The sequence below is a fragment of the Manis javanica genome, chromosome 4, assembly GCF_040802235.1.
Source record: "Manis javanica isolate MJ-LG chromosome 4, MJ_LKY, whole genome shotgun sequence".
NCBI classification, from domain to species: Eukaryota; Metazoa; Chordata; class Mammalia; order Pholidota; family Manidae; genus Manis; species Manis javanica.
Genome location: NC_133159.1, coordinates 114,642,038 through 114,666,002, shown reverse-complemented (window position 1 = coordinate 114,666,002; position 23,965 = coordinate 114,642,038). Strand labels below are relative to the sequence as shown.

Genomic DNA, 23,965 nt, shown 5'->3' with positions numbered 1-23,965 from the left:
AGGGCCGGTACTCGCCACTGAGCTGGCATCTGGCTCCAGGCCGGTCCTGGTGCACCCACTCAGGAGCCTAGGTGTTTTGGGGCTCAGACATTTCCTCCAGGGACCAGTCTCTGTCCACATGGCCTGTGCTGGCAACAGACTGAGAATCAGTGAACAGATAGTTCCATTTGTGTGTTTTCTGTGTTAAATAAAAGTATAAATCTTGCACACATGCAGAAAAATGCTTCCACATTTCCGAATATAGAAATTAACAAAATGGAGCTCCAATATAATTTCTGAATATAGAAATTAACAAAATGGAGCTCCAATATAAGCGTTGAGCAGCTGACAGCTTCAGAATGAGGAGGGGGCAGGGACACTGTACTGTGACTGTTCCCCAGAGTGAGCATCAGCCATTTGCAGCCTACAGGGGCCTTGGGTCTCAGTGGCCTGGAAACCTCCACAGCCACAGAGCCAGACAGGAGGCTGATTTCTTCTATTGGAACCATTTTGATTTAGAAATAGGACACACTCACTGCTTAAATACCTTTATTATTATTTTTAAAAATTATTTGGACATTGATAGCTCTGCAAAATACTGCTCCCATCCCAAATCCTCAAACTCTTTCCACATGTCCTCCCTAAAGAAACAAAATATTTCTACTTTGCGCCCATTCAAATCTAATTCTTAAAAACATGTAAGATTCAAAATCAAGTATTTTTCTTTCCCAGAACTTGTTAGTAATTTTAAACCACAATGCAACATCCTTAATGGCAATTCTTTTTAAAAATTAGCTTATCAGACTATTTAATGAGGAAAAAAAATCAATTCAAGGCCTTAGAATATAAATTCCCTGTTTGTGAAAGCAAAAGACATTGAAAAGCCCCTTTGCTCTCCTGGAGTTTGTGACTTCCACATCACCAACAGAACCAGCACACAGATGGACTTTCTGCTTCATATCAGGCATTGCTTAGTTGCTTTTGGGCTGCAGCTAAAATGCTGTGAAGTTTATAAGGGTTGGTGGGAAGGGGCAATTCCAGCAAAGGGGAGAGCTGAGGCCAGGACGGCAGAATGGAAGCTTTCTGAGCGGTGGGGTAAGAACAGTCAAATCCTTAGCATCACATGGCAGGTTTGTTTGGGGTGGAGGAAGACAACAGAAAATCTGCAACCTGCACTGATTTCTTAATGATGAGTACAAGTGTCAACCAAAAATATTGCACATAGTACCAGAGGCATGTAAACCACTGAGAAGATTCAGGAAAGACCACAGATGAGGATGATCTCCAAAGTTCCAATGTCAATTGGGAATTACTAAGAGGAGGTGGAAAATAATCCCTTCCCTGTCTGCAACAGGCAGATTTCTAGGCAAACAAATCACCACAGATGTGTCTGAAACATCTAGAAGAGGTGCCATTTCTTCTTTTTCCCCCACTGGTGCACTTCATTACACAGTAAAAAGGGAAGGAATGGAAGCTGACCCACCTGGCTACCTCATCCCAGCAATGTTGGCCAACGTCTTCCTCTGCCCAGCTGACACGCTTACAGACCTCTCAGAGCCAAGCATACAAGACCCTGCAAGCACTGGGGGAAACTCCTGGTGTTGTCTGGGGGCCTGCCGAGAGCCGCACTGATGTGAAACGGGAAGGCTGTGCTGGAGAGCCGGCCAGCATAGTCCCGCCGTCTCCCTTGCTCTAATGTGACACCCGCCAGTTGGAGCCACAGTGAGTGGCGTCTCATTACTTGGAAAGCAGCTGGCTTTGACCAGAGCCAGCCACTCTGTTGCCTTTTGGAGTTTTAAAATCATGAAATCATTTCTGACTCATCTCTCAGAATGGACATGAGTCACTTTCCCACTGCAGTCACTGGGACAATGAGGGCTGGACTTTACTAGAGGGTTGGTCACACCTCTGTACAAAGCCTTGGACTATATATCTCTGGGGTCACAGTGCCCACTGACTTCTACCCCAAACACTGCTCCTTTTTAAGGCTTCCCCTAAAATTCAATTTCAGTAACACACAGTATGTATGTTGTTCAAGGAAGTCATTTCTTAAGAATAAATTTTTCCCCACCATTCATCTCAATGCAGGGCCGTGTGCTTTCTCACACTGCCCGTGGGTATGGAACTCTGGCTTGCTTTGCTCCCGTGGTTTATGATGCTATTTTGTTGTTAAAGCTTCCTTCTTGCATGCTGAGTAAGTCCTGTAAACCACCAGAAAATGCCAAGTCCCCCAAAACCCTGCCCGTATTATCTGTGGGCTACAACTGGTGACAACCTATTAAGCTTTTAAAACATTAAAAAAAACAACAGAAAAACAGAAAAACCACACACACACACACACACACACACACACACACACACACTTTGGCACATGAGCCTTGAGTTATTTGAGCGTGTTCATGTTCCCGCCCCTCCCTCATCCCAACATCTCAGAGTCACTTTGGGAGAATGATGGCCCCTTCTGCCTGATGGAAAAGGCCGCCACAAAGCACTGCCATTCTGAGTAGCAAAAGGAGGAGGTACAAACGCTAAACCGGCCCCAAAACAGTCCTCGCGTTTAGCACTAGAATTTATGCAATGCCGCAGAGCTTTTGTACTAGGATGACTAGTTTCAAACTGCTGGTTGATTAAATATACATTTACATATAGATATAGGTATAAAAATTACTAAGTCAACATTTGCTGTTTTCAATGTGAAAACGATAAAATGTAATTCTGAATAATTGTGCATTTGCCATAAGGTCCTTGTTAAAGGGACCATAAAAATAATTTTGTAATAAAAAAACTTTTTTTAAAGTTTAGTATTGCCCTCAAGTTCAAAAGTTTGGAGCAAACATGCTGAGTAAGCAGGACTAGCTCTGTTCCTGTCAGGGATCTGGAAGCCTTAAATTTAGTGATCCCCGATGGCAAGCCCAGGGAACCTGCCAGCTACTGATTAGCTTGGCGTGCGCACTGCAGGGCTAGGTGGTGGCGGGGACCCTGTTAAGCAATCAGCCTCCACCTGGCATTTCACTGGCGATTGTTGCTGCAGCTCGCCAACTCCCTGCACAGAGCTCCAGGGGGCTCGTGTGGACAGGCTCTGCCTTCTCTTGAGCTACCAGACCAAGCAACTGTGGGGGAGGTGCCTAGGTGGGGACCACTGAGCACCAAGGCTGTGGATGACAGGGCAGGGTGGGGCAATGACTCTCTCTAGTCAGCTGGAGGCAGGAGTGGGCATTTCAGCGATACTGAAGTTAGCTGTGCAAGGAGAAAAGTGCATTTAAGGTAGCTTGAAAACAGATTAAGACAGACCGCCAGGGAGAAAGAGGAAGAACCAGGACCACTCCCCCCACCTGCCCTGCTGGTCAGCCATGCTCCTTGGATTCTGTGGGCTAACATTCATGCTTCTGATGCGAGTCTGCTCATGAAGAAACAGGAACACATGTTCTCCTGCTTCTGGCAGGTACACAATTTTCTTGGCAAAGTTCTTTTTTTGCCAAGTTCAGTTTTATTTGGTTGCTGTTCTGAACCGCTGTCACCGGAACTCATAGATGGGTGCACTGTGTTCAGGAACATGAGTTAGGTTGAGTGACTGATACCTGCAGTGGGAAGACAGAAATGGGAAGCAGCCTGAGCATCCTGAAAACCAGACAGAGGGTGTTTAAGGGCACACCCGCCCGGGGCACCTGACAACTACACCCTCGGACTGGAGTACAGACTCATCTCAGACTTCTTCAGGTGAACTGACTTCGGTTTTATTTCTTTTTCTTCAGTTAATCCTCCTGAACAATGCATAAGATAAGCTGTTTTAAGGCCTTCTGCTCTAACCATGAAAGCAACTATAGCATGTCTTCTATAAGGAGGGCTGAGTTAAGCTCTGGGAGATGTGGATGGAAGCCCTGGGCCTCTTCTCCCCCTGCATTTCTCCAATGTTCAGCATCTCACTCCCTCTGAAACATCAGGCCATGATAGCCTCAGAACTTCATGGGCAACACAAGCAAATACTAATTCTCACAGATCCAAAGAGAGCATGGACAAGATAACTTTACAGCCAACCTGAAATTCACTTTCATATTCTCACTTCCCTAGACAAGGCTGAGACTTGGAGAACATCAGAGAGCCCTGAGGGGTCTGTTTGTACCCCACTGGCAAGGGCTCCTCGGAGTCAAGCAGATGCAGGAGAAACAGTGGCTGGGACAATGCACGTGTGGGATGACCCTTGGGAATGATGAGAGTCGACCGAGCTATACTGACTTTCCCCTTACGTGTCTTGCATGGGACTGAGGAGGAACACAGGGAAAAGCAGTTTATTTCTTAACAAGAAAAGTCATCAAGAAAGGATTATGCACTACCCATCAGAATATGCAAATCAAAACCACGAGATGCCCCTTCATATCCACTGGGATAGCTATGACGGTAACAAGTGTTTGGGAGGATGTGGAGAAACTGGAGAAATCAGGACCCTTGTGCACCACTGGTGGGGATGGAAAATGGTGCAGCTGCTGTGGGAAAGTTTGGCAGCTCCTCAAAAAGTTAAACACAGAACCACGATATGAGCCAGCAATTCCACTCCTAGGTATAAAGCTGAAAGAACTGAAAGCAGAGATTCAAACAGATACTTGTACACCCAGGCCACAGAAGCGTTATTCACAAGAGCCAAAGGTGGACACAACCCAACTGTCTACCAACTGATGAACGGATAAATAAAATGTGCTGCAGCAAGCCTTCTTACCTGTGCGATATACAGTCCAAGACCCACAGAACGGATGCCTGAAACTGTGGATAGTACCAAACCCTACATATACTATGTTTTTTCCTATCCATACATACCAATGAATTTATGAATTAGGCATAGTAAGAGATTAATATTAACTAATGATAAACAGAACAATTATAATACATAATAAAAGCTATGTGAATGTGGTCTCTCCCTCTCTCTCAAAGCATGTGCTGCACTCACCCTTCTAGTGAAGGTGTGAGATGATGATGTGTCTGCGTGGTGAGGTGGAGTGAGGCGAGGGATGCAGGCACTGGGACACAGTGTTAGACTACTACTGACCTCATGTCAGGAAGGTCACCTGCTTCTGCACCACAGTTGACTGCGGGCAACTGAAACCATGGAGAGTGAAACTGTAGATAAGAGGGGCCACTGTACATCCATACAGTGGAAAATTATTCAGCAATAAAAACAAAGTATGAATACAGGCTACAACATGGCTGAGCCTTTAAGCATTATGCTAAGTGAAAGATGCCTGATCCAAAAGCCACAGAGTGTGGGATTCTATGTATATAAAATACCCAAAATAAGCAAAGCTCTACATAAAGTAGATTAGTGTTTTGCCTTGCACTGGAAGGAGATGGGGAGTTGAGGGTGATGACTAAGAGGTACAGGGTTTCTTCGTGGGGTGATTAAATATTCTAAAATTGATTGTGGTGATAGCTGCACAACTCTAGCAATACTGAAAAACTACTGACTCGTACACTTTAAAGCAGGTGGATTGTATGGTATGTGAATTATTCTCAATAAATATTTTTAAAAGGACATGAAAAGTTTTAAAAACTACTTGAAACCAGAAAAATCACTGCAGCCCTAGGGCCTGCAGCTCTCAGAGGAGCCGAGGCCACACCAAGCCCATGGCTGTCTGTTTGTGGGCATCGCTCTGCCACCAAACAAGAATCCGCCTCTCAGGGCAGCATCACTCACAAGATAGCAAAGTGTGAAAAATCAGAACAGAAATGATGTTTCTACATTCAGAGAGGAAACCAGGTATTTTATGATATGGTTCACCTTAAAAAAAGCAGCAAGGAGTCAGGAGAGTCCCCAAAAGGGTAACAAAACCCAGCCCTCGGGGCAGCATTTAGTCCTGCACCTGGGATGGGACACAGGGCCAAGCCGTCCGCTACCGAGGGCCCCCAGGTAACCCAGGGCATGGGGTCCAGGATCTAAGAAATGTGACCACAGAATTTAAAAGGCTGCTGACAGCAAAATTCACACTGCCAACAGGTAGATCTTACATTCTAGTTACTGATTAAATTTGGGAGGAATAAATACAAAACCAGCAAGACTGAGATAAACATTGCTGAAAACATAGTATCTCTGCAAAGCAACTAGCAAGGAGCTCTGTTATCTAGCACTTGATTTCATCTCATTTATGCTGCTCTGTGGATAGGAAGGAGGCCCTCAGCATGCACACACAGCATGAAATCTAAGTGGAGACAGCTGGAGAGATTTTCTTTTGGATTTGGTGAGCCAAGGAAGAGCCAGAGGGTAGCAAGCCTCCCCTGCCCTGGGGCACCTTACCATTCTGAACTCCTGTGGTAGTAGTAGCCCTCGATGGAGGCTGCTGACTTCTGGAAGCAGATGTAGTAGAACCCGGCAAAGGAAGCACCACTGATGTCTTTGATTGTGTGGTCCGGGACCAGGAACTGTTCCTGCACACAGATGGAGGTAGTCAGTAATAGTTGGCATGTGCCAGCCACATTAAGGCAGTTCAAGGTCCACATGGTCTAGCCCAGACTTGCTGGGTGATGGTGACTGTGTTTCAACCTGATTTGATAACAGCATGCACATGCCACTGGAGCATTCTAGATACTAACACGGCAAACCATGTCTAGAGCTCACTAGATCAGCAACTAAGAGAAGGTACCATGGTCTACTTATGTCATAATGAATCAATACCTGCCCACCTTTCAGAGCCCACAGACACAATGACCTGGGAAGAGTAAGTTTCTGCTCCACCCCAAAACTGCCACTAGGTTCCTGATCACCTCTACAACAGTGGGACCCTTCTGCTGGCCTGTGGATCATTCTGAGGGCAGATTGGTCCCCACTAGCCCCCATCCTACCCCATCAAGAGCTCTACACCTCATCAGCTGCGCTCACACCAGTACTGTTCTTGATCACACCCTTTAGGAGGGGCAAGATTGAATCTCTGTCTAGAGCCAAGATGAAAGGCTGCATCTTGGTACCTGCACCCCTGGGGAGATAAGGCCAGAGGCCGCAGGGCTCTAGGAGGCCTGCTAAAGGTGAATCATGCTGAGAAATTCTTTGGAGAGAAAACAACTCCACTGGTTTTTTAAGACACTCTTCTACCCTTTCCTCAGCTTCCAAAATTACAGTTTTTAAAACTTATTTTTAAATTAGAACCTTACAAGATACTTCCTCTAACAGGTTATTTAGTTGGCATATATCCTACTTGATGACAAGCTCACAAGAGCAGGATTTAGCATTTGTCTCCTGGAAGAGTGGTGACCCCCACCCTCCCCAACATTATTAGCTATATGAAGTAAATATTGAGAATGACTAATCTAAAATATTCATCTGTATGAAAACTAGCAAGATTTCAAGATAAAACAGCTTTTTCCTACAGACTGGGGACCCGGGCTGGAGGTGGGTGTATGCTCACAGAGTGATCTCACAAACTTGCTTTATGGTTTTGTTACGCTGCGGCTGCTCCACACTAAATATCATGCTGTCTAAGCAGGGAGCAAAAATAATTTCTTGGGCCAAAGCCAACCAAATGGAGGTCTCTGAGAGCTGATGGGTGGAAACCCCAAATTCCGCTCCCAGGCTCTCGTTTCCAGAGCTGGAGGGAACCCGGGGAGCTGAGACTGCCTTGGGCCCTGGGTAAGGATGCGGTGAGGGGAGTCCCAGAGGCATCACAGCCTGCAGCTAAGGATGGGGGAAAGACAGCTGAGTTTGGCTCTCCCAAGGCCGCAGAACACTTGGGATGACAACCTCGAGGGGCAGAGGGGTTCTGGGGTGGGGAGGGGAAAAGGAGAGACACAAGCAACAGCACAGAGAGAGGGTGACCACCCCAGGCATGGATTCCTCTACCCACGAAGCAGTGTCACCAGAGAGGCACCTCTGGGAAAGTCAGCAGCTAACCAGCGCCCCAGAGCTGTGCCTGGTTTTCATGAGTGGGTAAAGAAAGCAGACTGTGCCGAGCACTGGATGTGGGGAGCAGGCACTGGCAGCCAGAAGAGCGCCTGGGGGCAGGCCCCTACCTTCCACCTCATGAAGACATAGTCCCCGCTCTTCAGCTCTTCGTAGTCAAAGTCATCTGAATTAAATGATTTTGCATACTGATAAAAAGCCAGAAACTTTCCCTGAAAGCAAAAAATAGAGTATGAGAATCAATGGAGGGAAAGGCTGGGTGGGAACTACCTCGTCTACCAGGTGTAGTCGCCTGTTCACAGGCCTATTGTTGGTGGATGCGGCACAGAGCGGAACGGAAGGCCAAGGGCCAGAAGGAGGGCCTCTGGCCATCCCCAGGGCGCTCACACTGGACTCCAGCCAGGGTGCTACAGGGCTGATTCTGCCTGTGGGTCAGGGCCCGAGGAGAGGCCCCAGAGTGGGAACTGATGCAGTTCCAGGGGCCTCTTCTCAGAGCACCTTACCACAGGCAGACAAAGCCAGGAACCGTGAAGCAGAAGGTCTCTGCGACAAAGGCAACAGTGGCCTTTGCCATACACGATGATTCAGAGGCAGCCTGTCGGGCTGAGGCGGGAGGGCTTCATAAAGCACAGTCCTCTGGCACCACATGGTGTTGGGGGCTGGCTAATTAAGTAGAAACAGGCATATATGGTTCAATTTTTAAAAAAGGAGTCTAGAAATATCTTGAATAAAAATTTAAGATACTGAGGTATTAACTCAGAATTTGTCATGTTTTTATTCTATTCAAGGTATTTTAATATTTTTTATATATTCAAATATTCAGATATTTTTATTCTAAGTAGATTAAGTGTATGGAACCTTGACTTTACTGTACACCATCATACAAACTTTAAGTATCACCACTGAAAACTTGAGAGTGAAATACAATGTCTGATTCCAGTTCACCATGGGAAAATACTGCCATGTGCGAAGTTTACTGGCACCCCTTGTTTTATGGCACTTTATCGTGCTTTGCAGATACTGAATTTTGTACAAAGTGAAGGTTTGTGGCAACTTTGCATCCAGAAAGTCTGCTGCCACCATTTTTCCAACAGCATTTGCTCCTCAGTGTCTTTGTGTCACACTTGGTAATTCTCACTGTATTTCAAACTTTTTCATTACCATTACATTTGTTATGGTGTCTGTGATCAGCGATCTTTGATGTCACTATTTTAACTGTTTTGGGATGCCATGAACTGCGCTGATGGCAACTTCATTGATAATTGTGTGTGTACTGACTGCTCCACTGACTGGCCATTACCCCCATATCTCTTCTCTCCTCGCGCCTCCATATTCAGAGACACAACAACATTGAAATCAGGTGAGCTAATGACTGTACAATGGCCTCTACGTGTACAAGTGAAGGGAAGGGTCACAAGTCTCACTTTAAATCAAAAGCTAGAAATTAAGCTTGGTGAGGAAGGCTTACTGAAACAGGCTGAAAACTAAGCATCTTGTGCCAGAGAGCCAACTGTGGGTGCAAAGGAAAAGTCACTCAAGGAGACTGAAGTGCTCCTCTAGTGAACATATAAATGATAAGAAATCCAAGCAGCTGGAAACAAATGAAAACAACAGCTCAACACCCCAACTTCTGTGGGATGCAGTGAAGGCCATGCTAAGAGGAAAATATATTGCAATACAGGCCTGTCTCAAGAAAGAACAATCCCAAATGAACAGTCTAAACTCACAGTTAATGAAACTAGAAGAAGAACAAATGAGGCCCCAAGTCAGCAGAAGGAGGGACATGATAAAGACCAGAGAAGAAACAAATAAAATTGAGAAGAATAAAACAATAGAAAGAATTAATGAAACCAGGAGCTGGTTCTTTGAGACAATAAACAAAATAGATAAACCCCTAGCCAGACTCATCAAGAAAAAGAGAGAATCTACACACATAAACAGAATCAGAAATGAGAAAGGAAAAATCACTACGGACACCACAGAAATATAAAGAATTATTAGAGAATATTATGAAAAATTATATGCTAACAAATTGGATAATCTAGAAGAAATGGAGAACTTTCTAGAAAGATACAACCTCCAAGACTGACCCAGGAAGAGAAAGAAAATCTCAACAGACCAATTAGCAGCAACGAAATTGAATTGGTAATCAAAAAACTACCTAAGAACAAAACCGCCGGACCAGATGGCTTCACCACTGAATTTTATCAGACATTTAGCCCCAAAAAGTAGAACAGAAGGGAATACTTTCAAACTCATTCTATGAAGCCAGCATCATTCTAATAACAAAACCAGGCAAACACACCACAAAAAAAGAAAATTACAGACCAATATCCCTGATGAACATAGATGTAAAAATACTCAACAAAATATTAGTAAACCAAATTCAAAAATACATCAAAAAGATCATCCATCATGATCAAGTGGGATTTATTCCCAGGATGCAAGGATGGTACAACATTCGATAATCCATTAACATCATCCACCACATCAAGAAAAAGAAGGAAAAACACCACATGATCATCTCCATAGATGCTGAAAAAGCATTTGATAAAATTCAACATCCATTCATAATAAAAACTCTCAACAGAATCGGTATAGAGGGCAAGTACCTCAACATAATAAAGGCCATATATGACAAACCCACGGCCAACATTATACTTAACAAATTCTTCCTGAACACATCTCCTTGGGCAAGGGAAACAAAAACAAAAATGAACAAATGGTACTATATCAAACAATTCCATTAACAATTGCATCAAAAAGCAAGAAGCTGAAAGCTTTTCCTCTAAGATCAGGAATAAGAAACCCACTCTCTCCACTTTTACTCAACATAGTTCTGGAGGTCCTAAGCCACGGCAATCAGACAACACAAATAAATAAAAGGCATCCAGATTGGTAAGGAAAAGTCAAACTGTTACTTTTTGGAGATGACATGATATTGTACATAAATAAACCCTAAAGAATCCACCCCAAAACTACTAGAATTAATAACTGAATTCAGCAAGGTATCAGGATACAAAATTAATACACAGAAATCTGTTCATTCCTATATACTAATGAGGAACTAGAAGAAAGAGAAGTCAGGAAAACAATTCTATTCACAATTGCATCAAAAAGAATAAAATACCTAGATATAAACCTAACCAAGGAGGTGAAAGACCTATACCCTGAAAACTACAAGACACTCATGAAAGAAATTAAAGAAGACACAAATCAAAGTGGAAGAATTAATATTGTCAAAATGGCCATCCTGCCTAAAGCAGTCTACAGATTCAATGCAATCCCTATCAAAATACCAGCAGCATTCTTCAACGAACTAGAGCAAATAGTTCTAAAATTCATATGGAACCACAAAAGACCCTGAATAGCCAAAACAATCCTGAGAAGGAAGAATAAATTGGGGGTATTACACTCCCTACCTTCAAGCTCTACTACAAAGCCACAATAATCAAGAAAATTTGGTACTGGCACAAGAAAAGACCCATAGACCAATGGAACAGACTAGAGAGCCCTGATATAAACCCAACCATATATGGTCAATTAATATACAATAAAGGAGCCATGGATATACAATGGGGAAATGAGAGCCTCTTCAACAGCTGGTGTTGGCAAAACTGGACAGCTACATGCAAGAGAGTGAAACTGGATTACTGTCTAACCTTATACACAAAAGTAAACTCAAAATGGATCAAAGACCTGAAAGTAAGTAATGAAACCATAAAACTCTTAGAAGAAAACATAGGCAAAAATATCTAAAATATAAACATGAGCAACTTCTTCCTGAACACATCTCCTTGGGCAAGGAAAACAAAAGCAAAAATGAACAAATGGTACTACATCAAACTAAAAAGCTTCTGTACAGCAAAGGACACCATCAACAGAACAAAAAGGAAACCTATAGTATGGGAGAGTATATTTGTAAATGACGTATCTGACAAGGGGTTAACATCCAAAATATTTAAAGAACTCCCACGCCTTAACATCCAAAAAGCAAATTACCCAATTAAAAAATGGGTGGAGAATCTGAACAGATACTTCTCCAAAGAAAAAATTCAGATGGCCAACAGGCACATGAAAATATGTTCTACATCACTAATCATCAGGGAAATGCAAAATAAAACCAGAATGAGATTATCACCACATACCAGTTAGGATGGCCAACATCCAAAAGTCGAGAAACAACAAATGCTGGCAAGGATGTGGAGAAAGGGGAACCCTTCTACACTGTTGGTGGGAATGTAAATTAGTTCAAACATTGTGGAAAGGAGTATGGAGGTTTCTCAAAAAACTAAAAGTAAAATACCATTTGGCCCAGCAATTCCACTCCTAGGATTTACCAGAAGAAAACAAGGTCCCTGATTCAAGAAGACATATGCACCCATATGTTTATTGCAGCACTATTTACAATAGCCAAGATATGGCAGCAAGCTAAGTGTCCATCAGTAGATGAATCGATAAAGAAGAGGTGGTACATATACACAATGGAATACTATTCAGCCATAGAAGAAAACAGATCCTACCATGTATTACAACATGGATGGAGCTAGAGGGTATTATGCTCAGTGAAATAAGCCAGGTGGAGAAAGACAATTACCAAAAGATTTCATTCATTTGTGGAGTGTAACAACAAAGCAAAACTGAAAGAACAAAACAGCAGCAGACTCACAGACTCCAAGAAGGGACTAGCAGTTACCAAAGGGAAAGGGGTTGGAGAGGGTGGGAGAAGGGGATTAAGGAATATCATGATTAGCACATGTAATGTAGGGGGGTCACAGGGAAGGCAGTATAGCACAAAGAAGACAAGTAGTGACTCTATAGCATCTTACTACACTGATGGACAGTGACTGCAATGGGGTGTGTCGGGAGGGACTTGATAATACGGGTGAATGTAGTAACCACAATGTTGCTCATGTGAAACCTTCATAAGATTGTGTATCAATGATACCTTAATAACCACCCCCCACCAAAAAAAGAAAAGAAAGAAAAGCAGCTTTGTTGCTGATAAAGAGAAAGCTGTATTTGTCTGGGTAGAAGATCAAACCAGCCACAACATTCCCTTAAGCCAAAGCCCAATCCAAAGCAAGGTCCTGACTCTCTTCAGTTTTAGGAAGGCTGAGAGAAGGAAAAAATGCAGAAGGTAGCAAAGGTTGGTTCCTGAGGTTTAAGGAAGGATGCTGCCTCCATAACGTAAAAGCACAGGTGAGACAGCAGTGTTGTGTAGGTGCTGGAGGAAGTCACCCAGAAGATCCAGCTCAGATAATGAAGGTGGCTACACTAAAGAACCAGTTTTCACCATAGATGAAACAGCGTCTGCTGGAAGAAGATGCCAGCTAGGACTTCCATAGCTATAGAGGAGAAGTCCGTGCCTGGCTTCAAAGCTGCGAAGGACAGGCTGACCCTCTTGGAGGGGCTAATGCAGTGGGTGGCTCTAAGATGAAGCCAGTGTTCACGGACCATTCCAAAAATCTCAGGGCCCTTAAGAATGAGGCTAAATCTACTCTGCCTGTGCTCTATAAATGGAACAAAGCCTGGATGACAGCACATCTGTTTACAGCATAGTTTATTAAATAAATATTTCAAGCCCACTGTTGAGACCAACTGCTCAGAAAAAGAAGGTTTCTTTCAAAATATTACTGCTCACTGACGATGTACCTGGCCACCCAAGAGCTGTGGTGGACATGGACAACGAGATGAATGTTGTCATGCCTGCTGACATAGCATCCATTCTGCAGCCTGTGGATCAAGGAGTCATTTCACCTTTCAACTCTTATTATTGAAGAAATACATATGAAAGGCTATAGCTGCCATAGATAGTGATTCCTCTGATGGATCTGGACAAATAGAAAATCCTTTGGAAAGGATTCATTATTTTAGATGGCAGTAAGAACATCTGAGATTCAGGGGAAGAGGTCAAAATATCAGCACTAACAGGAGTTTGGAAAGAGTTGACTCCAACTCTCACGGATGATTTTTTTTTTTCTCACGGATGATTTTTGAGTGAGGGGTTCAAGACTTCAGTGGAGGAAGTAACTGCAGATGTGGGGGAAACAGCAAGAGAACTAGAATTAGAAGTGGACCCTGAAAATGGGACTGAATTGCTGCATCTCAGGATATAACTTTAATGGATGAGGAGCTACTCCTTATAGATGAGCAAAGTGGTTTCTTGAGATGGAATCTACTCCCAGTGAAGATGCTGTGAAGACTGTTGAAATGACAACCAAGGATTTAGAATATGACATAAACTTAGTTTATGGAACAGCGGCAGGGTTTGAGAGGACTGATGCCAATTTTGAAAGAAATTCCACACTATGGTGAAATGCTCTCAAACCAGCATCACATGCTAGAGAGAAATCATCATGAAAGGAAGAGTCAATTGATGCGACAAACTTCACTGTTGTCTTATTTTTAGCAATGGCAACAGCCACCCCAACCTTCAGCAACAACCACCCTCCCGGGTCTTATATTACAGAGACACATGGGTCAGCAGGTACCAACATCAAGGTAAGACTCTCCACGAGCAAAAAGGCTGACTCACTGAAAGCTCAGATGTTGGCTAGCATTTTTTAGCCATAAACTATTTTCTAACTGGTATATGTACTGGTGTAATACTATTGCATATTTAACAGACTACAGTAGAGTATAAATATAACTTTAGATGCACTGGGAAACCAAAAAATTAATGTGACTCACTTTAATCTGGTGATCTGGAACTGAACCTGCAATCTCTCTAAGGTAGGCCTGTATTAGATGCTGGAAATCCCCCACAAGTGGAGGCACAATACAGACCTTTAGGAGCCCCATGTGGGAACATGGGGATCCTGTGTGCATTAGGAAGGTTGTGGGAAACTCTGGGTACTGCAAAGGCAGCCAGAACTGCTGGGTGAGGACTCCTTGTCCTCCAGGCCTAGTGTGCCCATGCCAGGGAGGCCTTCTTAGTCCCTCTGTCACTCCAGATATTTCAATCCAGCCTAAGGCAGGCTGGAATCCCAGATATTGTCCATGTTCTAAAGGCAGTCAATGGGAAAATTAAGCACTGCTTTCCAGGTATTTAATTGACAGCCAGCCTAGCTTAAAACTGAGTTTTCATAAGACTGCTTACTTTATTATTTTTATTTTGGTATCATTAATATACAATTACATAAGCAACATTTTTGTTACTATATTCCCCCCATTATCAAGTCCCCACCACATACCCCATTACAGTCACTGTCCATCAGCGTAGTAAGATGCTATAGAGTCACTACTTGAAAGACTGCTTATTTTTTAGGGTCAACTTGAGATGGGAAACAAATGTGGATGGGAGACAGGCTGTGGTTCTCTAAGGGGAAGATCACTCTCGCTGGGGCTGTCTATACAGAAGAGGAAGGAGCCATCCTGAGAGGTGGCAAGCCATACAGGAAGAGCTGGAATTGGACACGGTGGGGCCAGATGGCATTGAGGAGCCCTTCAACTCCGCTGTCTGATGCCAGCACCATCATGTATCACTTGGGCTCCCCAACCTTTTGGATACTCCGATCTCATTCATTCTCTTGTATTACAGAGACACAAACGACTGTCTAACTTTCAGTGTCATTTGCTACACTAGTCAAAACCTATAGCTTTCAGAAATGTTTTAAAAAGCTCAAGTTTAAGTTTAATTGAAACTCAGCATTTGATAGATATTCCTTTCCTAATTTCTATTTCCTATTTCCAACTCAAATAAAAAACATTAACAAGCAAGGCAACTAATCTATAGTGAAGTTAACTCAGATGGGGGTCTGCAATAGGAGCCCCCCCCGAAGCTGGTTGTGCCCGAATCAGGAGAGAGCTCAGCCAGGTGTGAATAGCAATGGGAAGAACGAGGAGTTCTAGAATGTTCATTACTGATACACTCATTTCTGGGTGGTGTAGGGGTGAGCACACTAGATTCCTTGGTAGTAGACCAAAGCCACGATCACCATGTCACCTAAGTCAAAAGGCTATTGTGTGCTGAGAAGGTGTTTGTGAAGACATCAGACTTATGTGACAACTGATGAAAAGACTTGAGGACAGTAACTCTAAGTTATCCTGAAGTGATCACTACTGGTGAATGAGAACATGCTCCACCCCTGACAGTTCAGAGCGGGGGGAGTGTCAGTGGCATTCTGACAGGCCTTAGGTTAAGACAGTGCGGCGTCCAACAGGAGCTGTGATTAAGAGGCAGCAGGTTTGCTCATGCAGATAAGCCAAGAGGAGAGGCAGGTTTCCAGGAACTGCAGCCCCATCTCATGCCAGCCCTAAAGTCACAGGCCATTACTGGTTTCACAGGGTTCCCCCCAGTACAGATTAGAAAGGGACAGGGGACAGGGGACAGGAGACAGACAGACCAGCAGACAGGACAGGGGGACGGTGGTAAGACCTAGGAGTCAAGTTCCTCAGCTCTCCAGCAGTGCCTGGGTGTCCCAGAGCAGATCAAACATTTACTCACCCAGTGTTTTCGATCAACATCTTCATCTGCATCCCATTTTCGAGTTAAGAAAGGGTGTTTTTTGCTGATTATTTCTCCTTCAAAGAAGGTCGTAAGAGTTGGATACTCCTATGGTAAAAACCCAAATATCAAACAAGATGTTAAATAGAGTTTCGACCTCTTACAAAGGGGAGATCAACTTTGCTTAATCTGCTTCCCAGTTGTCCACTCAGCAACAATCCAGGCCAGAGTGGGGCCCTGCGGCTTGCCGAGGCTGCGGACAGGGCCTGAACGGAAGGTGCCTGCAGAGGCTCTCAGACTTTCATCACTTTGCAAGAAGCAGAGAATCTTTTTTTGACTTCATTTGTCATGTGTTGATGGCTCAGAAAGGAATTTGGACAAATAAAATCTGAATGTTCTAGCACACAAAGCAGATGGTAACTTAGTAGATTTTACTTTCCAAGGAAAACACCAAAAGAGGCTCCAAAATCACAGCTAAGTTCACAGCTGAGTCTCCCTCTTTCCACAGCCTGGCCCACTGGTTCTCAAACAGGCTCAGTGGTTTGTCCCTTCTATTGCCAATTTTTCAGGTTTCCAGGGGTGGCTTTTTTTTTTTGTAGAAAATCTTGATATTTTTGGGATACAATGAATTCTATCATATGAACTAAGACAATTTATACTAGAGAAAATACATGTGAATCATGTCTGCAATGGGAATTTGCAACTATAAAAAACATACTGTTGAAAAAATAAGCTGTAGTCCTAATCAGGTGCTTAGAATACCCCTATTAATTTTATTTGCTATTTGTTCATCTGCTAATAAGGAGGCACCACAGACATGGAAGAAAATCAACAAAAGAAAAGGTTAACACTGTAAGAAGTCCACCATTTCTCTGCATTTGTAAAACCAACCAACTGACTGAACAAACAACCTCTCAGCCCAGCCTGACAGCCCCTGGTGTTTCTTGGGAGCATGGCAGGTGGCCTCTGGCCTGGCAAACCAGAGATTACAGTCAGAATGTCCCTGGGACCACAGAGATCCACTTTCTTCTTCAGACCCTATGTAAGCCCCTCTTATTCTGCAGCAAACAACTACATGTGTTTAAAATACAAGCATTCTGATGGCTTTGCTACTTCTCACAGCATGGCCTGCCAAGTAGCTTGGGACCAGCCTCAGGGGTGCTACTGTGCTGGCTCAGCACTTCCCAGGAAACAGCATGGCCACTGTGCAGTTGAGGCCACTGAGCAACAAGGCCTACTTTACCACATACCCCTGAAGCAGCCTGTTCTCTTAACAGTGAGCTTTGAAATACAGGACATCCACACAACACTGTTGCTGGATTCCTCACATATTTACATATATAGAGTCAAGATATTTGCAAATTTCCTAAATGGGACCCTGTTGTAAATGTATAAACCATACTAATTCATTTTTGGAAGGACCAGTAAGGAAAACAGTTCTATGTAAGTTAGAACCTGACTTCAAATTTTTAATTAAAAGCTGTATATATTGATTTTCTGAGTATTTTCAAAACTTCCACAAAGAGAAACAAGATAAAATGATGAAGTGGTCCTATTACAATACAAAGAAAATGCTTATGGTTCAATTCACAAGCTTTCCTAAGGAATGATTCTGTACTGACTTCTCTCTAAAAACACTTTAGACAATATACCAGGGTGACTAACGGTACCTCCAAACTCTGAGAAATCAATGAAATAAATACCTAATGAATGAAGGTCAATATGCACAGAAGTTACCAAAAAGACAATTATCTCTCAGGGTAGGACCAGGAAGTGTAAGCACATGACTACAGCCAAATTGGCAGTAATTTATAGAGAAAGGAAAAACTGTTAGTGTGAGGGACTTCAGAAAAATGAGTCAGAGAGGGAGAGGTGCAGCTAGACTACCTCCACACATCCCCTACCTCCTACCCCCTACCTCAAAGCAGGCTTGAGCTTCCTATGTGGGTCTGTCTTTCACCAGAATTTAAATTGTCCAACCCACTCCCTTCCCTGATTCCAGGCTCATCAAAATTGTCTGGTGATGGGCCTGGCTTTCCATGTAGACCTGCATGGGGGTTAACATTCAATTGGCCAGCACATCAGGGAGAACTTCTGGACATGCATGTACCACATTTTGTAAATGAGTAAACTAGTGCTCCTGTTTACACATCAATCTCTTGTGAGTTTGGTTAGTGGTATCTATCTCCCTGATTCTGAGCAAGCCTAGCACAACCTCAACAGGAGCTTCCAAACCTGTCTAGTGAGTAAGTAGAGGGCCTGACCATTATTCCCTTGAGGCTGGGCTCCCAGACCTGGTGTGAGCTGCCAACCATGGGGCCTCCCTTGGGACAGACCCTTTCCCCACTGTGGCTGGCTCAGAAGTGCAAAGACAATGTTATATGATACCCATTCTTCACAATTCTGGGATTTCACTTCCAGAAGGCCCACAAACTTTCAAAAAACTGTACTTGTTTGTGACTGTGAGGTAGCTAAGAGGCAACTTATCTTCAATTTCATAGTTGATTTTCTGTATTGTATACATGAGGAAGACTATGACTAAAACCCAACCATTTAAACAGTTTGATTAAAGTAAATTATATATTCGATATTTTAACAACTATAAAAGGAAAAGCAAACAAAAATGGGTAACCACATTTTACAACAGAGATAGATCATTCGAGGAATCCACACCTCTTCTCCATTTTACTGATTATCTATAGTGACAATGGTTAGATTTACAATTTGAGAAGTTACTGAAGTTGACAGTGGTGACCGCATGAAAAGCAAATGGGTGAACTGTATGGTAAGTGAGCAATACCTCAGCAAAACTACTAAAAGACTTACTAAAAAAGATGAAGCCGAAGACTTCTGAGGCTGGAGTGGGGCATAGGCACCTTAGGCACATCATACTTGGTCGAAGTAAACCCCCTTGAACACCATAGTGAGCCCAGTGCCGCACTGGCAGCAGACCTCTGGAGGCCGTGTGCTCAGGAGGCCACGGTAGGGCCAGTGGGAAGGATGGGCCCGGAGGGTGGTCTCGAATTCTGGTCATGAGCCTAGGTCCCCCAACTCAAGCCTGCCAGCCTGACTCAGGCACACTCCCCTCTGTGAGGGTCACCTGCTCTTGACGGAAGGTCCACAGCATTTTTGTACACTCTTACAGGATTTGTAATGCTACTTACCATTTCTGTACAGCTTCCTATGACCAGAATGACTGGTTTCACAATTAGCATTAACATTCCATATTACAAATTTTATTTCCTTATGGAGCTAAATGTTTATCTTCTGCTTGCAATACAACTGACCCTTGAACAATGCGAGGGGTAGGGGTGCCAATGCCCTGAGCAGTTGAAAATCCATGTATAACTTTGACTCCCCAAAAATTCAACTAAGCACCTACTGTTGACAAGTGATTAACACAAACACTTGATTAACACATACTTTGTATATGTATTATACGCTGTATTCTGTATATATTAGAATCAAGTAAGCTACAGAAAATGTTTTTTCAAACAGTTGTAAATATCTAAAAAAGATTTCCAATACCTTAATTTAAAATTTCTGTATATAAGTGGATCCATGCAGTTTAAATCCACCTTACTCAAGGATCAACTGTACATTTGGCTGCCTTAGAGTTGGGCATATTCTGTTTACCATGTTTCCTACCACCACAAATTCAAAGGTTAGAATCCTTCATTTGCTATCATCTTCTACCCATAGTTTCATAGGAAATTCTCAACCAAACAGCTAATAGAGAAGGAGAACCAGATGGACTCAAAGAAACAGAAACAATTGTTTCAAGGCTGTGGATAACTGATGCCATGATCAGTACCCCACGTTTGCACCACCTTACAGTCTACTGCTCACTCTTAGCTGTTACCTCCCCGCTTGACAAGCCCCAGGAGTGGACACAGCAAGCATTGTTAATTCTCATTTCACAGATAAGAAACTGAAATGAAGGGAAATTAACGGTCAAAGAACCAGTAAGGGACAGAGTGAGGTTACCCCAGTCCCTTTCCAGGGGTCCAGGCAGCATTTCCAAACAGTGCAGGACCACCAAGACAGTGAGAGCTGACGAAGCCAGAGGACCTGCAGTAGGTCAAGCCAGGCCCTCCCTGGAGCCAGGCAGCTGGTTCAGCCACCTCTTCCTCTTCCTGTTTACTCACTAGTGAGAAGACAAAGGATGCTCTTTCTTACTTGCTACATTCCCAGGAGTTCTGAGGTTTAAAATGGTCCAAAGCAGGGAAAAATCTCTACATTCACATAGCAGCTACTTTTGGCAGGAACTGAGTGGTCATTTTTCACTGTTCCAGTAAACTAAGGGGTTTAAAGAACTTCAAAGACCTCAGTTCTCGAAGGATTGATGCTTATCTCCGAAAGTGTTAACCTTATAACAAGGGTGGTAGCTATAGTCTCACTGTATTTTTTTTCAAAAAGGATTAAACACAAAAGCAATAGTGTTGGTCATATTGTGACTTATTTATAAACTTTAAGGCTTTATGAATCTATATACTTTCCAACAGGACACATCACAACTGCATGCTTTATGTTCACCATACAATAACAACACTTAGAAACAGGGTGCCAGAATCAGGCCCCCTGTGTCCAAACTGCCTGCCCTTCACACTCTGAGACTGCTGAGCATGTGGCCCACTTTCCAGTTCTGGTTTACCTGAATGGGTGCTTACCTCAGTAAGGCCTTTAATCTTCAGGTACCCACAAAGGTAAGAGTTCCCCGTGTCCACATGCTGGAAAGAAAGGACATACAGCCTTTGTTACAAATGGAAGAACCATCAGGAGACAAGCTGGAGGTGCTTTGGAAACCCACATGTCCAGCAGTCAGAGGCACCTTCAGGGGTGGGTGGGGTGGGGAGGCCTGGAGGTAGGGTGCACGCCCTGCCCCGCCTTTGAGACCTTGGTGAGTCCTCCCCATCCACGTGCCTTCTCAGATGACGCTAACTGATCCCAGGACCCTCTCAGCTTCCTTCAGTTCAGTAGCTGGAACCTCATTTCTGTCCTGTCTTCTGTTCTCAAGTGCCCCAGTGGTCTAGCAAGTCCATTCCCCCATTTTACACTAAACACCTCCCCACATTCTTTCTTTACAAAATGGGCAGAATATTCAGGAAAGACATCTATCTTGTGAGGACTTACATGGTATAAATTTCAGTTATGAACCAAAATGCTGACCTCAAGCCAGAATATACAGTGACCTCCTGCTCTGCCCATTTCATACACGGATGCTCATATTTCATGATGAAGGGTTAGGAGCCTAATGTAAACAGGGCTGACAGGCATAGTGGATTTGGAGGGTTAGCAGCCACCCCATTACTGGCTGCTGAGACACTGCCAGATGCCTACCTAACAACCAAGTTCCTACTTCCTAATGCTGGCAAGGCCCAGATCTTGTCCTGGTACCTATCCTGCCCTGCAAGAACTCTGATGGATCCCAGGCAAACATATGCCCCCAGCCCCTGGTGAGTCATCCTTTGAAGGCTGAGTGACCCAGTTCTGGCCAAATATATGTGTAAGTCTCCTCGGGTGCTTCTAGGAAAGATTCTGGCTTTTGAAGAGGCCTTTTCTGTATTTGCACGGAGTACTCAGTCCTGCGGCAGCCATCTAGAGATCATGAGAAGCAGGCTGGGGAAGGCCAAGGATGGCAGCACAGAAAGATGGAAGGAAACGGGCCTCTGAATGAGCCACTCTGGGACCAAGACCTCCAGACCTCTCGTGATGTGAGGTAATAGGTCCACTTATTCTTAAAGCTATTTTGATAGGCACATGGATAGGCAGCTGAATGATGCACACTAGCGAGTGTATTTCACCCAAATTCCTGTGGATTCACCCAGAATAGGCAGACTTTCAGATTTCATGACAACTGTATTCACTTACAAAGTAAATCCCTGAAATTAAAGCAAGATAACGTACCATGGTGCTGTAGCACATTGGAATTTTAATGTTAAGGGAGGCCTCATATTTAAGACCCAGGAAAGTTTTGTGGCATTTAACAGATTTGGGGACTCAATTACTTCCAATTACACCATAAATCAAGTACTAAGGCAATTCTGAAAAAATTGTAATGAACTCAGCCAGCCAGATGATGTCAGCACCACAGCAAATGCACTTTAATGAAACTAAAGTAGTCCCGACGTTGGTGTCAGTGATAAAGGTATTCCACGTGAAAACTGTGAAAGCATTTTAAATATCCTCATCTGCTGACCTTGGCACTGGATGTTACCTTGAAGCAGCTGATCTGCACTGACATGGTTCAGCAAAGAACTTTTATTAAAGGACACACAGCTCTAATCTGAGGCCTGAAATTTCACGTGTGCAATTTTCACTGAATTCAATATACTTTGAGGTTTCACAGCTGCTGGAAAGGGTATTAGGTGGCAAGGATACTTGCTAATAAGATTAAAAACTGAACTGTAAATTGGCTAACATTTTGCATGGATTATCACATGCTCAAGAATCAGAATCTCAGTTTGGCCCCCATTCAACCATGTGTCTCCCATTCTGCCCAAATTGATCTTGATGAGGGTTGGTGAATTCCAGTACACCATAGCGCTGAGAGCGTTCACCAAATGATATGGGCCAGGATGAGAATGATAACAAGAAGAGAATGTTTAGCAAGAAGGTCTCACAGCACAGCTGTGTCCAACAGCTGCTCTTTTTAATATTCCTTTCACAGTGACCCTGGCCTTCACTTACTTTTGGTTTCTTGGACAACAGAGGAGAAATACAGTAATCACAGTGACAATAACAAAAAAGACCCAGTCAGAATCTCACAAAGGTTTGAGAAACTCTTTAAACTGGTATTTCAGAAAAAACAGCACTCTAAGAGCACATGAAAAGATGCGCAACATCAATAGTCATGAAGGAAATTCAAACCAAAACCACAATAAGATACCATGTCACACCCACTAGGATGGCTACAATAAAAAAGACGGATGATACTCTTGGCTAGGAAGAATTAATATCGTCAAAATGGCCATCCTGCCCAAAGCAATATACAGATTTGATGCAATCCCTATCAAATTACCAACAACATTCTTCAACGAACTGGAACAAATAGTTCAAAAATTCATATGGAAACACCAAAAACCCCGAATAGCCAAAGCAATCTGAGAAGGAAGAATAAAGTGGGGGGGATCTTGCTCCCCAACTTCAAGCTCTACTACAAAGCCACAGTAATCAAGACAATTTGGTACTCACAGAACAGACCCACAGACCAGTGGAACAGAACATGGAGTCCAGATATTAACCCAACCATATATGGTCAATTAATATATGATAAAGGAGCCATTGACATTCAATGGGGAAATGACAGTTTCTTCAACAGATGGTGCTGGCAAAACTGGACAGCTACATGTAAGAGAATGAAACTGGATCACTGTCTAACCCATACACAAAAGTAAATTCAAAATGGATCAAAGATCTGAATGGAAGTCATAAAACTTTTAGAAAAAAACATAGGCAAAAATCTCTTGGACATAAACATGAGTGACCTCTTCATGAACATATCTCCCCAGGCAAGGGAACAAAAGCAACAATGAACAAGTGGGACTATAGCAAGCTGAAAAGCTTCTGTACAGCAAAAGACACCACTGATAGAACAAAAAGGTACCCTACAGTATGGGAGAATATATTCATAAATGACAGATCCAATAAAGGCTTGACAT

General features: G+C 43.4%; 1 protein-coding gene across 1 annotated transcript in view; it reads right to left on the bottom strand.

The window, feature by feature from the left end:
- Window positions 1–511: 511 nt before the first annotated feature.
- GID4 (GID complex subunit 4 homolog) overlaps window positions 512–23,965 on the bottom strand; it is a 36,202-nt gene continuing 12,748 nt past the window's right edge. Inside the window, exons 2-6 of the mRNA XM_017666745.3 lie at window positions 20,975–21,034; window positions 16,305–16,412; window positions 7,966–8,067; window positions 6,260–6,390; window positions 512–3,557 (exon numbers count right to left, since the gene is read on the bottom strand). Of these exons, the coding sequence (XP_017522234.1) occupies window positions 3,494–3,557; window positions 6,260–6,390; window positions 7,966–8,067; window positions 16,305–16,412; window positions 20,975–21,034 (465 nt within the window). The 3' untranslated portion in view covers window positions 512–3,493. The remainder of the gene's footprint in view (window positions 3,558–6,259; window positions 6,391–7,965; window positions 8,068–16,304; window positions 16,413–20,974; window positions 21,035–23,965) is intronic.